Source organism: Erithacus rubecula (genome assembly GCF_903797595.1).
Source record: "Erithacus rubecula genome assembly, chromosome: Z".
NCBI classification, from domain to species: Eukaryota; Metazoa; Chordata; class Aves; order Passeriformes; family Muscicapidae; genus Erithacus; species Erithacus rubecula.
Genome location: NC_136661.1, coordinates 15,189,939 through 15,204,999, shown reverse-complemented (window position 1 = coordinate 15,204,999; position 15,061 = coordinate 15,189,939). Strand labels below are relative to the sequence as shown.

The window sequence follows — 15,061 nt, the reverse complement described above, 5'->3', positions numbered from 1 at the left end:
TCCTGTTCTGCCCACTTATTGTACCTCTCATGCATCTTTTACTGCAGCTATCCATGACTTAATGCAATGGCAGGCATGAGAAGCTGGCCTTGAGAATGATACGCAAATTGCTTTTTTTTCTGTCTATAGAAGATTAAACTGCTTTGATGGCATAACCTTGGTTCCTTTCTTCTGCTGTCATTGACTTTCCTCCTCTGCCACATTCTACTTCATAATGCATTATGCTTCCCATTTTTCCCATCAGAAACAGCAGTCTTAATCCATTGGATCCAGAATCCTATTACAAAAGCCTTGTTACTTTCATTCCTCCAGTGAAGACTATTCCAAAACAATAAAACTACATTAAAATTTATTATTTATAGTAAATAAGAAAAAAATCTTGAAAGGTACGAATCAGAGGCTATTTTATAAGCATAAAATGTCATATGTGTAGATTTTTCCTGAGTTGTCGGAGTTTACTATTAATTTGATTGTAATGCTTGAGTCTATAAACTAGTAGAAGCATGACCAGGAGCAGGTGAAGTCTTCCAGAGCTGGCAGCAAGACTGAAAAGATGACTTCAAAGATTCTTTTACTCATGGTGCTAACACCATTGCTGTTGTGGTAATTTGATGTGAAATACTGGGAAATTAATCCTTCAGAAGAAAGGTCTACAAGAATGGTGTACTAGATGACCAGGTTCTAAAGGGTTATTGTGTTACTTTAGCACTTTGGAGCACTTTGTCCAGGAAGATCTAGTTGTGCAATAGGTTGTGAGCCTTAAAGGTCTCAAATCCAGGTAAGCAATTTAAACAAACTGGTATTTATCCCTTGTGATAGGAATAGGACAAAAAAAAAAAAAAGTCCACCTCTGTCTAAGATTTTCAGTGTGTGGAGAGTTACTCATGCATCCATCCACTCACTTGTAGATAATGCTTGATTCACCTTGTCCTTTACATAACTTTTTAAACCATCAGCAGAAAATGGGCAGTCATTTTCATGATAATTCAATATATGTAAGGAAGGCAGAGTGTGGATTAGTCTTCATTTCTGGCCTGCCACAAAAGACACCAGCCTACAAACTGTCAAAGTGCTGGGTGAATTCATTCAGGTCTTCCACTCAGAATCCTTAGTGGAGGTAACTGTAAAATATCTTATTGGTTTTTTATGTTTGAAGAGAAAGTGTTTAGTAAGTCTTTATCTGGGCCTGTTTGGTACTAATAATGTCTCACGTCGATTTCATTAACCCTTTTATGTTTCCATTATGAGGATTAAGGCATTTCTTCCAATAGTAAGCAGGAAAGGGCATTAAAAATGCCAGTCAGGATAATACCTTACTCCTGTTCAGATCAATTCTACTTGTTATGGACAGCAGAAAATGTTTTTTATTTTGCCTATGATCTCATAGGTAATGATTTCAAGTGTAGGCAGTAAAACAGAATCTTTCAAATCAATTGTGTTCCCATACCTAAGCTAATTGACATGGATAAATCCCAGAGCTAAATTTTTGCTTTCTTTTATCCTAATTTCCAACCACCATAATGAACCATGACGTTTGTTTCCAAATATATATTTACATGTATATTTAAATGGATTTATATTTATATTTAATCTCTCAATTGTATGTTATAGTCTAACATTGTGGCAATTCAACTAAAGATATTTCTACCACTATTGATGTTCAGAAGGCATAAATATTATAAAACCAGACCAAAATAATGCCTATGCCATGCATTATTCTGGTTTATTCCTCAGGTATGTCTCCAGCTGGGGGTTCAAAACTATCTATAAATACCTATAATTTAAAAAATTTCAAATTTACATTTAGAATCCATTTAATCTGACACAAAATTACCTATTATTGATAGGCAGGTGAAGCATCATTCTCTGATATGACTATTTTGAGGAGTAATGGAATAGCTTTAAAGTACAGACTATTTTTCTAGTTTTCTAAGTAACTTGGAAAATGTTTGGAACTTTATTCAATATTGCAACGTAGCATGTACCCAAACTGTTTTCTTTTTTTCACATGTATTTTATATAGGAACTTATTGAAATGCAATAATTTCATGAAAGGATGACAGAATGCCCTAGAATACTTGAGTTACTAGTGGCATCAATGGGTAATGCATTTTGCTAATGCTGAAGCATGACCTGCTTGAATAATTTTCTTGACTTGTTTGCTACAGATTAGTGTACTCAGTCATGCAAGTATGTGTGTATACTTGCAAAAATATATTTTCAACTTCATAAAGATGTTTTTATAAGACTATAACAGATTTTTTTTTCTTGTCAATGTTATTTCATGTGTTCAGCATCCATACCTGACAAACCTTTGTGCTTTCACTTAATCTTTTAATCCTCATGTTTCCTTTCAAGTACACATACTCCCAAACTAGATTTTATGCTGTGTTTTGGTTTCAATATGAGAGATGAGAACAATTGCTGGAGCAGCATAAAATGCAGACCACATCTTTCAAGAGAAGGTAAGACATTGGTTACACAGAAAATATGGACCAATGCTTTTCTAATATTTATCTTCCTATATGCAGAATTACAAGACGAAGTTATGTGTTTAAATAAAGAAAACCAAGTAGTGCACTACAGTATCTTAATTTAAGACAGGATCCACCCTGAGAAAGAATTTTAGAACCTTTGTTCCTGATGCAAGTTCTTATAGCAAGAATTTTAATATGGCTTTCCCTCCATGGGCTCAGAGATTAGGACAAAGGTATCTTGAAAAGCACAATTCTTTTAACCTGATCTAAACACCTCTCTTGTTTTGCAATATGAAAACAAAAAGTGAGGTAAGGATACAGAGCAGAAGCTGCACTAAGCAGAAAGATACATAAGGATTTAGCAAGCACTGAACAGAAACATTGCATACAAATAGCTGATTCACTTAACTTATTTTAGCAAGGTGTATTTCAACCATCCACACACAGCTAGCATCCTGGGGCCTTTACATACACTTCTAAATATTCTGCATTAAAAGCTGGTTTATTTGCTTACACAAGCCTGAATTACTGCCATGCAAACATGATTTTGGTACCCAAAGAAATCATAGCAGCTGAATAAAGATTTGCACTTTCTCTAGCACACAGTTGAACCAAAAGTGTTTTTTCCATGTGAAGTACTATAGCTCTAGAACATTTTGTGTTTGAGATGCTCACAAACTGTATGTGTACTGGTGTCAGAAACAAAAAGGAAGATTTTCTTTGTTAGGGAAAATAACACAACAATAGCTGTACGTGTGCAGCAGAATTAGGTAAGTCATGGCCTTGCAAGAATAAAATCAGCCATTATGCCTTGAAGAAAGTAGACAGCTGGGAAGCTGAATTCTGCTCACTATAGCAAGTATATATTTAACTTCACTGAACTGCCTAGAGTTGCATTAATGATTCTGTCTGAAGAACTCAATTGGGTCTTCCTGTCTAGACTTGAGAAGTAAATAAATATTACCTACTGCATGGTATTCAATACCACAAACCAAATCATCTATACACACTTGCTGCAAGATGAAGCAAGCCAGCGATAAGTACTCTGCTCATCATTTCAGACTGGCATCTGTGCTTTGTTTAGTCTGTGTTTTATCACTCTGCCAGTTCCTTACATTCAGCTGCTGTGATTGATACACTGATGGCAATTGATGTTTTTCAGAAAAGGCCTCATTCAGTTACAGGAACAATAGGTAAGTAAGCAATTAAACTGCTTGCTGTTGCATCAGAACAGTTACTTTAAGACAGCTATGTGTTTACACAGGTCCAAGTGCTATGCAATATCTAAGGGAAATAAGCCCAGTCCACAAGGGAGACAATTTATCCCTGCCTGGAATTCATGATTTCTCCATAATTGCACCTATTTGCATGGTTTTAACTGACAAATGGCACTGTCTTCAATTTTGAAAAGTCATTATGTAAGTGGATGTGTAGAAGTAGTAGGATTGCAGGAAGCAGCAGGCTATACCTATGTTGGTCTCCACTATTACAAACTGCTTTACAGAAAATTTAGTATTTGTCTTAGTAACACTGGTGGTTGTTTATAATTAGCAGTTGGGAAGAGTAAGCCCAAAGCTGACACCAAGTCACCCTTTGAATTTTTCACCCTTTTGTTTTTACTTTACTGGCATAACATAATCAAGGGCAGAAAAAGACAAAACAAAGCTTAGAAGGGGGGAAGTGATAGGTATGGCAAATTCATTCTGCTGTTGAGGTGCCAGGATACTAGCCCCTTGATTGATAAAAGCAAGGCTTTCACAGCAAGCAGAGAACTTACACAGTTCTTTATCCTTCAGTATGTAGTATCCAGAAGAGTCCTTCCCAGTCAGTGTAAAACATTATTTTTGGAATGTAGTATCTTGAAGAGATCCATACTTTTACTTTAAGCCCTTAGTTATTGTCCTAAGTGTCAAGGCCTACATCATTAGTCTGTAGTCTCCATCAGCAATTGTTTCAGGATTGCAGCTATAATGAACAATATCTATGTTGGTGTTTGTGACTGCAAACTGCAGAGTTTATGACTGGGCACAGATACAGACAAACCTGCCTACCCTTCATATCCAGACCTGTAGCAGACTTTTTAAAAATAGCATTTAGAAAGCAAATCTGTGAGATTTTTTTGTAATGCAAAGTAAAGCATGCTCAGTCATACTGGAGAAAGAGTAGAGAATGATACTTCAGATTTCCATTCTTTATTGCCAACAGATTTATATTTAAAATGCCAAGGTTCAAAAAAAAAAAAAAAGTAATAAATACTTCACTTTAGGCTGTAATAAATTAAAAAAAAAATTAACAAGGAATGCACTTTGCCAGCCACAAGTGTGGGTATTTTTGAAAAATAAGGAAAAAAAACAGTATGGCCATAGTTCACAGTTAAGCAACCAGAAGCTGCTTGTTACAATTATCCCCAACAACGGAGCTCTCCCTTCCCTCCCTTTCCAGATGTGTATTCACAGTTTAACTCCATCAGAGATGCTCTCTTACAGAGCAAACAGACACACTCTGCTCCGAGTTCAAGTCAAATATATCTTTAACACACATGAAGCAAGGAAAACTATGATCCGAAGAACTCCTTGTCACAACAATTTAGTCCAAGAAGCAGGTTTAGGCTTCTAATAGATGTGTGCCCAGCACACTTGGACAGTCCAGTTTTCGTACCACCACACATCCATCATCAACATACTAGTTGCTCCACCATCTCCACTGTAGATTCACAGTGAACAAGAGAGTCCATTTGGTTTAACAGAGTAAGTTCCTTCAGTTACATCGCTGCAGCAGCATATTGAGAGCATATTCCATTCTGTGTTTTAGTTCCAGTGAACATCCAGAAACCAGAAGAGTTGTCAGACGAAACGTTGTGGATATCCTGTCTTCATTTATGTAGGTAAGGAGATATTCCTCACTCTGATTGCAAATTATGACTTTTGTGTGATCATGGTAGAAGTTCACCTATAATAAAAGAAAAGCAAGTTGCTGTTTATCTACTTTCTCCTCTCAGTTTCTGAGACTTTGCTAGTTTTATTGCAATAAAGTATTTAAAGACTTTTTCTTTGGTGATGCTACCACACTTACTTGAAACGTGCCATCATTGAAAAGCATCATCAGAGCTTTATCAGATTTGAGCCACTGTAAGAGGTAAAGCCTGGGCCGGCGTACATCTGTCAGGCTGGGCAAATCTCCTCCCTAGGAAAGGGAACAGACTGTGTTAAGTACTCAGTTCATATTTAGAGTATTTTTGTAGCTCAGGACCCTGAAAGTGTTGAACTTACATCCATGAGGTTCTCCTCCATATAGTGAGAGAAATACTTCAGTACAGTTACTTGGCTAATGAATTGTTCAGGAGCCTCTGCGGCTGAGAAGACAGAGCATTGGCCTAGCTCAGCATAGTAGTGCACTGTCCTGAAAGTAAAAAAAGGAAAATAAGAAGGTTAGATACAAGTATTTCATGTTTAAACTGCCTTAGCAAGTTGCTGGCTTTTATTCTTACTTTTTGTCTGGCAGAAGGCTCATATGTGCCCCATTGTTGAAGAGGACACCAACAGTATGATCTGACAGCTGGTACCCAAAGCCATACTTGTTGGAGTAGTCCACCCATTTTGTAACCCACTGGAAGGATGCTGTCAGCTGTTCTTTGGGATTGCTGTCTGCTTCTGGCATGTTCTCCAGACATCCTCTCAATACTCTTGCAACTGTATCAGCAACACTTCCCATGGTACTGTCTTCCAAACCTTCCAAATCCAAAAAGTAAGGATTATTAGACTGAGAAGAGCACATATAAGATTTTCATTCTAAATATTTTGGTTACCTATATTTTAAGAAATCCATCCTTAATGACTTTAATTAAAAAATTTCAAAAATATTGGCTTTTACAACATTAAAAATAAGAAGATAATATATTTGTTTCAAACTTTTAAGATATGCAGAAAGTAAAGGTGGGATTCAGACTCAGATCATATTTTGTTGCACTTACATTCACTGCTACTGCTGCAGCTTCCCAATGTTCCTCTGACTATCATCCGAATGGAGTCTCCAATCTGCTTAGTTTCTGGCAATGCTCCCGGCTTCACCACTGTTGTGATAAGAGGCTGAATCTCCTAGAAGAGATGTCAGACATGTAAACATCAAACATAACACAAGCCAAGGCTTATACACAAGATTTGCATGGCTCTCCTGTTTCTCAACAAATGATAAACTCTAGGGAAACTGGTATTCATGTACAAAGACTGCAAAGTACAAAGAGCTGCCACTAGACTGAGCTTAGAGTGGCACACCAGGTCTTTCCATTCTTTAGATCTTCAATTTGCATCCCACAGGCTATTAATCAGTTCTCTGCTCTCCTGCCCTAGCAAGGGAGCAACTTTGTGCAGGTCTGAACACCAAATAGTAAAAGACAGATTTCAGCAATTTATTTTTTTAAGAAGCCCTAGTTAATCATGAACTGAAGACATGTATTTGGAATATTGAGAAATAGCACCTGGCAGACAACGCACAGGCAACAATGAAGTCTAGGCAGATACTATAATTACTCAAAAGCCAAAATTTATAGTCTCCTTACAAAGGCTACCATACCTTTGTGATGCTTGTTTAAGCTCTCTTAAAGCAACTCTGCTAATCGTTTAAGCTTGATTATGCTGTGTACAGCCCCAGTTCTGATATCCAAGTCAAATATAATTTAGTTTTAACTACTCCACCCAACTATTACTGAATTTGAACTGCACTTGCACATACCTCATCTGTCTTGTGTTTGGGGGCCTGCTGGGTTATTGAGGTCTTCTTCAAATCATGCCTGAGCTTGTAGATTTCTTCATCTTCTTTAGCTAGCCTGTCTGCAATACAGGAAAAAGATACTTAATCATGAATCTGGAAGTGTTATATAGAAATAGCGTTATTATAGAAAGCATAACAAGTTAGCTGCGGAAAACATACTGTCTCGCTCCAGCAGCTTCTTTCTAAGCCTGCCACAGTCTCCCAGAGAAATGATGCCACTATACACAAATCACTTAAGAGACTAAATTTCTATAGACATTACAAACTAACAGATCACCAATATAGATATGGATGCTGTAAGAAACATTTATGCATGCAAACTGGCATAGGTGGACAGGCTCTCATCTATGCTTAACAAGGAAAAAGCCAAAAATAACCCAGGAAAGCTCCGAGACACAGATAGAAGTGTTCTGTTGCTATCTCACAGATGTACACTAACATGAAACTGATGCAACAGAGATAAGTGGACTGTATCTGGGTTTGAAACTTACTCTGTGTGTCAAAGTATCTGGCCTTATCCTTTTTACCCCCAAAGAGAGCAGCAGCTGCTTTTTTGAAGAAATTTTTAGCAGGACTTGACAAATGGAAATCAGGGACTGTGTGACAACAGCTTGCAGAAAGTCTGTCAGGTGTAAAGCCCTGTGGAAATGCAACACAAATTTTTAGACCACAGAGTACATTTTTATATGGATATTCTTTTACAAAACTGATAGCAGACAGTACAAACCTGTAAGAAGAATTCATGTCGAATTATTTCATCTAAGCTGGGCCGATCTTCAGGGTTTTTTGACAACATGCTAGCTATCAAATGTTTTGCAGGTGCCAAGAGAGATGAAGGCAGGCTGTATCTTGCTTCCCTTATACACCTATATGTTTCTTTAAGATTTGTAGTCTCAAACGGAGGTCTTCCCAACAGCATTGTATACCTGTTTCAAAGGAAAAGATTTCATTTTACACACTCACTGTATTTGTGTCTACAGCTACAAAAAAAGGCTTTGTCTATCTCCCAGCACAAAGAATTTAAGCATTTGAGCTACACATGTATGCATCCCCTTTGAACTCTCAAAAGCCTAAGCCAGTGATAGATATATTACATTTCAAAGGCAGGGAAATACTTACATTACACAGCCTAAGGCCCATATATCAGATTCACAGCCATGTCCTTGTTTGTTGAGGACTTCAGGAGAGAGGTAATTTGGTGTGCCACATATTGTTCTGAAAAATCAAAGACACCACAGAGCTGGTTAGTATTTCAAATAGAAAGAGGACAAAGCTATTTTTCATAGGAGAGGTTTGCCTCTCAAGTTCAGACAAGAATTTGAAACATCTAAAGAAGAGCTGTAGGAACTTTGATAGCATAGATGTTTTTTTCATTTTGTCTTTGTGATACTGGAGGGGCAGAAACAAGTTGTTACTATGGAACATGACTACTCATTTTCTTATGAATTTAGTTTCATTTACTACTAGACTATACATTTTCAATCCTCCTACCTCCTCCTGTGCTCCAGTGGTTCCAGCCTAGCTGCCAAGCCAAAGTCACCCAGCTTCAGTTCCATGTTCTCATTGATGAAGAAGTTACCTGGCAGACAAAGAAATTCCAGTTAGTCCATCTCTGGCAAGGCAGGAATGCATTTGCCACAGGTGCTGAGTCATACTTTGCTCAGAGCCAGAAGCTAGGCAAGATTTTTTTTTTTTTTTAAATTAGGAATGCTTAATGTCATCCCTTAAGCACTATGAGTTTCCACTATAAAGACAGACTAAGCTGATTCTACTAAACAAATTATCGCCATAAAAGGATAAAGTGGTACAATGCTGACAGGGCTAGAGGAGTCTGTTTTGAAGTTGGCAGACTGGAGAACTTACCTAGTTTAAGATCCCTGTGTAAGATTTCCTGTTCATGAAGATACTTTAGCCCTGACACAATTTGCCTGAGGTAGTATCGTACTTCTGGTTCTGTCAATACCTTTCTTGCTTTTAAGATGTGAGCCATTGACTGCAAAGGAAAAACAAAAGCAGAAATGTCACCGACAATTCATGCACAAGATTCACCTTAAGCAAAAGCAAATGAATACATAGAGAAGCAACAACTAGAGCCGCCAAAAATAACTTTTACATATCACACATAAATTAGCTGTGGAATCTAGGTAAGTAAATATTAGATTTCTCCTAGCTGATGCTCACCCTTCTACTGCAGTATTCCAGAAGAATGTAAATATTCTCTCTGTCTTCAAAGTAGTGGTAAAACTGCACAACATGTCTATGATTAAGCATTCTGTGCAGCTCAATCTCTTTATCAATCTGAAAAGACAAGATAGTGGGAAAGAAGAAAGGTGTTGTTAGCCTTAATTTCACAAGGCTGAGCAGACAGCTCTGTCAGAACCATTTCACGAAAAGGGGTAGGCAATCCACCACACAAAGAGTTCGAGAAGGGGAAAAAAAAAAAAAAAAATCACGAATACATACCTTCTCCCTTTGATGAGGTTTTGCTACTCTGCTGTGAGGAATGATTTTCGCAGCATAAACCTTATTTGTTGTCAAATCTGTCATCTCGTAACATTTGGCAAATCCACCCTAGAGAGGCACATAAGAAAAAGGCAATTAGAGCAGGTACAAATGCAGTCCGCACTTAGTCATTTAACCAGCTCATGTATTAGTCAAGAAGCGCAACTTCCTTAGCAAAGAGCAATTTTTTAAGGACAGGTCGTGGGTTCATCGTCTGTCGGAAGGCTCGCGCTGTTCCCCACTCCCCGCATGCAACATCGAGCCATTCCCGCGGGCTCGCCCGCGCCGAAGGCAGATTCCGGGCAGCACGGGGCGCGGGCAGGCGGCGGGGCAGCGCGGCCGCTCGGCGGAACGCAGCCCGCAGGGACAGCGCCCGGCCGCCCCGCCGCGAAGGGCGAGCTGGGCACACCGGCCAGCCCGGGCGGGCACGGGGCGCGCCGCGGCCATTACCTTTCCGAGCACCTTGCCGCGGCAGTAGCGCTTGCCCGTCGTGGGGTCGGTTATAATCCGGGAGACCTCGGCCGCGGGGTGGCCGTGCTGGTGCGGCTGCTGGTGCGGCGGCTCCTCCGCCTTCTTCCTGCGCGACTCGCCCCCGGCCGCCCGGCCCGCCGCCGGCTCGCAGCACTTGGCACCGCCGCCGCCCGGTGGGTGGGCGATAGTCCGTAGCAGCTCCATCACCGCGCCCTGCCGGCTCCGTCCTGCCTGCCCTCCTGGTTCCTGCTTCACCTGCCCTACCCTTCCCACCCGCTCTTGTAGCGACGCCGAGCAGCGCCCCGGCTCGCCTTTATAAAGCGGGTGCCGGCTCCTCCCCAAGGCTGCGGGGCGGTCTCCCCGCCCGCACTCCGCTCCGCCCGGTTCGGCCCGGCCCCGCCCCGCCAGGGCCCGAGGAGAGCTGGGCAGAGCCGGGCAGCGCGGGGCCGTGCTGCCGTGCCCTGCCCTGCCCTGCGGGAGCAGAGCGGAGCGGCGGGAGAGCCGGGGCTGAGCCCCCCTTCAGCGGCGGGGGCTGCTCTGGCCGCTGCCGTCCCGTGTGGAGCTCGGCAAAGAGAGCTTCAGCATGGGCTGTGCTTTCCTCGCTCGAGGATGGCTGCGTGCCGGGGGCTGGCGGGGACGAGCTGTGCCCGTAGGAGCAGCCCCGGAACGCGTGCCTGCTGCTGCACGTGAGGAGGGGACGGAGCTCGTCCCGCCTGTGCCAGAGCATCTCCACCACCGCAGAGGGATGGGACAGCCTGGGTCTGAGGCTGGGGATTGCTCAGGTGGTGCAAATCAGTGGCATGAAAGCCCCGCTGCCGAGGGGCCACCATGTCCCTCCCTTTGTAAGTCATGCCTATGGACACCCCCCACATATGTCTGACAATAGTCAGCTCTAAAATCTCTTCATAAGCAGCGAATAAATTAGGTTGGAAGGCACCTGGAGGCTATTGTAGCACAGGGCGTCTGTACAGACTGTTACTAAAAAGTGAAGCATGATCTGGGAGAAAAATATTGAAATGTGAAACAGTTTTGCATTTCTCCATTCTGAATATGCAAAAATGCCAAAATTAATCATTTTCTTCCTGTGTTACACATTTCTGAAGTAGTATTTTCTTGTTGGCAGGCAAAATACTTCTACCTGCTTTCATTGTGGTAAATATCAGAAACTAATTGACTTAATAGGAGTGACTCTAGGAGCATGTAACTGTGTAAATTTTTTCGGCGTCAGTCCCTGCAAACCTCTCATTTCACACCTTAAAATAAGATAATATACTTATTTTAGTGTCAGCAGCAGTATGCATGCCCTAATAGAACACCCAAAGTTCCCCCAGCCAAAACCAGCAAAGGAATAGAACATTTGTTTATTTGTTTCTCTCCATAGGCATTGGTTTGTGAAGGTAGCAGTACTCAAGTGCTAAATATACTGGATTGTGTACATCCTTCTTCTGCCCATCTGCAGTTGTTTTAATGTGAATGTGCTCCTGCATTCCTAACTCACTCTGCCAAACCTAGTCAAGTCACATTAGTATTATTAATCATTAACCATAGGGGTAGAGGTAAAAATAAAAAGAAGGAAAAATTGGGATACACAGACACTCTTTAGTCCTGTGCCCTCTCAGTTTTTTGTCTTACAGACATCGACTCCCTAGATAAATATTTTTACCCTCACATAACCTTGCCTTTCTCCAAATTAGTATTGTTTTTGCAAAATAAGTTACACGTAATAAACGTGGTTTCTCTGTGCTTTGTTTAGTGTCAGTACATTGCTTTGGTCTGCTGCCCTGAGAGGCTTTTGTGGAAAGGGGAAATAGGTAGATTAGAAGTACACGTTTTCCCTCCTCCGGAAAGAAGTGGTACTGCACATGGAAAAATAACAAGAGAAATAAGCTTTGTCTAGTAAAGGTTTAGGATAGATTGTTGAACTTTACTTTAAGAGTATACAAGAACATGGTTAAAGCTAAGTACACAAACTGTAGCGGGAGCGGCACAATTTGTTCTCACCTACTTTGCTGAAACAAAGTATTTAAGCTGTGTTCCCTCCTATGCAGTTACTCCAAGACTGATTCTCCCACTTTCTCATAGGAAACATTTACCTGACACTTATCTCAAGGTGCCAAGTTTACCATACTATTTATTGCGTGGTTTTACAAAGGAAATTTGCTTTTTCCCGAAGTTGATGCCTTGGATAAAATAACATTACAGTAAGTGTTTAAAACTGACCTTTATATATCTTGCAAGGGAAAGCCATCTTAGCATGTGCTCTGCAATATCCCAGTTTTTCTTCCAAATTATATTAGCAAAGTGTTCAAATCTACCTGCAGCCTGCACAAGAAGCCTATTTGCCAGCTGGCTAAAATAGCAGCAGCCAAATCAGTATACAGCATTACAGTCTCCTTGCCAAGAAACAGGGCAAACCTAGCCCAAACTCAGGCCTCGGGCATTCCTTCTGTCTCTGTCTCACAATCACATATTCCTACAGCTCTGTTTTGACACAAGTATGCAGCTGTTCATAAAAGCCATGTTACCGAGGGTCTGGGAAGACTAGGTGTGCATAAATCCCTGGTTCAGATGGGGAATGAGAGTTTGACAGATTGAGAAGCTGTCATATTACAGGCTTGTGGGAAGAAGTTTTAGTCAAGAGCTGCTTATTCTTACCTTAACATTATAAAACTGAGGTGTTCAGAGACTAAAATTTCCAGAAAGAATTGCATTAAATCCTGGCCATCCAACTTCTACATTCTACAGAGCTTTGTCACTGTGTTCATAAGCAACCAAAGATTTATATGAAATCAGGACCAATATCTAAGCATGGATTCCAGACTGACTATGAACTTTCTGAGTATTTGGTGCAATTTTCCCTTGTATGCCAATCTAAGCCAATTCAGTATGCTTCTACAGGTAAACACACAATTCATACTGGTCTCAGGTGGCAGCCCACACTGGTTTGGCAGGCAGCCCTGACCTTTTACCTGGCTGGTTCATCATTTGATTTCTGCTATCAGATTAGCTGGCTGCTCTCCTGCCTCAGGTAAGCTTTTGGTGGAACTATGTTTTTCATTTAGCTGGTCATGGAGTGCCCTCAGCTGTTGAAGAGAGGCTATGGCAGTCTGCCCTAGAAGTGTACTTGAAGATGGGACAAACGAATGAGTTCCACAAATAGAACATTTTACTTGTAGAACATCACCCTATAGAAAATGTGTTATTAAAATTGGGGCTTTTACACTAAGTTCTTCATGATCCTTTGTGACTTGAGTCTATTGCTAATCTTGCTTCACTTTAGTCTTTATTGATTAAGTTTCATTTCTCTTCTTGGTTTATTACTGTCTTGGTACAGGGCAAATTTGTGAGGAAATGTCTGAATGGGGCTTTTTAGAAAGCAAATTCAAGTGGCACTTCCCTTCTACTGGTTTGGGAAATATTTCTTTGGAGGAAAGTGAAAAAAAATCATTTACTTAATGAGCAAAGTACTTACAAACATTAAAAAAAGAATTATATTAAACAAGGGAACCTCTTGCTGTTCTGCAGAGATGGCAGATTCAGAGAGTCCTTGTCTTGGGGGGCAGCTCTCAGTCCCTGCTGCTGGAAAATGGCACATCCCCCTCCCCATGGACCACAGGGGTGAGCACCCGGTGTTCTCTGGGTGATCAGCTGCAAGAAACTGATCAGCCCCAAGAAAAAGAAAAGCCACAGTCTGGGGAACTTCTCCACTCAGCTAGCTAACAGCTAACTGAAAGCCAGGGAGAGTCTCCTGCTGTCTGCTGCAGCACGGTGAGAGGGGAATGCAGGGAGCCAGCACAGTCTCTGCAAACAAACTGCAGCTTCTTGTCCCCCTTCACACTCAGAACCTGCCCAAAGAACTTAATATCCAGCATGAGCAGAACAGACAGCTGGGGATACAAGCATCATAAAGTCAGCCTAGAACAATTACCTAGCTCATCCTCTTAATTTTCAGTTCCACACCAGCCTTTTCTGACCACCACATACAGGTCTTTATCTTCTCTGTTTTTGTTTTCTTGTTCCCCAGGGCACTTGTTTTTGTGTTTCCAGTTAAGTACTCATTTCTAGGGTTTCTAGCATAGGCATCCTTAACAAATAAAGTATAAAACACACAAAAGCTGGACTAGGTATAGAATTAAACATTTGCTCTGATGCTGCTATGCAGTTTCAGTGTGTCACTTCTCTTGCAGGGTTTTATTGCCATAGATTGTTTTTATACACAGCTATCATACCATTTGTTCTCCTGAAATCATTGCAGAGCTAGTACAGAGCACTTGTTTCTGTTACAATTCATGTATTTTAATTTTCTTTGTTCGAACCTTGGCAATGTTTCCAAAGACCTAAATTCTTTTGCCACTTCATTCCAAGTGATCTACTAATTAAAAAGCAGGCAGACTACCAAGAGCTTAAGGCAATCATATGTTTTCCCAGAAAGATCTCCCAAGAAGAGAGGAGGCTGTTTAGGGCAGTGGTCACACACGCTGTACTAGCTTTAGTTCCTTCTGGGGTGGTGCCAAGGTCTGTTCCCTCCCTGCCTGCTCAGTGTAAGTTCCCTGGGGCTGGCAGGAAGACAGGCTTGAAGTTGTGGTAGTTGTAGGACCCTGTATTTGGTCCCCAAAGACACAAAACTCTATTTCTTTGAATTTAATGCATACTTATATGGTGAAGATTGGCTTGAAGATGGCTTGGAAAGCTATGCCCCCAGTGCAGCAACAGAATATGAAAATAATATAGCTCCGGCCAAATATCAGTGTCAAGTGAAGACAATGTCAAAGAGACTCATCTTCCTCTTAACCTTCAGTACTCTCTCATTCATTCTTCCCCTGTGCTGCCCTCCTGAATTAGTC

The 15,061-nt window shown here is 41.0% G+C and overlaps 1 protein-coding gene across 1 annotated transcript; it reads right to left on the bottom strand.

Moving 5' to 3' along the window:
* Positions 1 to 4,650: 4,650 nt before the first annotated feature.
* PLK2 (polo like kinase 2) lies at positions 4,651 to 10,522 on the bottom strand. Its single transcript, XM_079330075.1, has 14 exons — positions 10,197 to 10,522; positions 9,708 to 9,815; positions 9,426 to 9,542; positions 9,108 to 9,237; positions 8,736 to 8,823; positions 8,364 to 8,459; positions 7,972 to 8,170; positions 7,736 to 7,883; positions 7,206 to 7,303; positions 6,448 to 6,571; positions 5,965 to 6,205; positions 5,747 to 5,876; positions 5,550 to 5,660; positions 4,651 to 5,426 (listed from the first exon to the last, which is right to left on the bottom strand). The coding sequence occupies exons 1-14, from the start codon at positions 10,419 to 10,421 to the stop codon at positions 5,235 to 5,237; spliced, it is 2,007 nt and encodes a 668-aa protein (XP_079186201.1). The 5' UTR covers positions 10,422 to 10,522; the 3' UTR covers positions 4,651 to 5,234.
* Positions 10,523 to 15,061: the final 4,539 nt, after the last annotated feature.

What these genes read in the sequence shown, in the direction of transcription:
- PLK2 (XM_079330075.1), bottom strand. Translation starts at nt 10,421, where the DNA reads ATGGAGCTGCTACGGACTATCGCCCACCCACCGGGCGGCGGCGGTGCC. An exon ending in CCAAACACAAGACAGATGAG is followed by an intron (nt 6,572 to 7,205) that starts GTATGTGCAAGT and finishes CATCTCTTCTAG; the next exon opens with GAGATTCAGCCTCTTATCAC. An exon ending in AGCCTTCTGCCAGACAAAAA is followed by an intron (nt 5,877 to 5,964) that starts GTAAGAATAAAA and finishes TTTTACTTTCAG; the next exon opens with GACAGTGCACTACTATGCTG.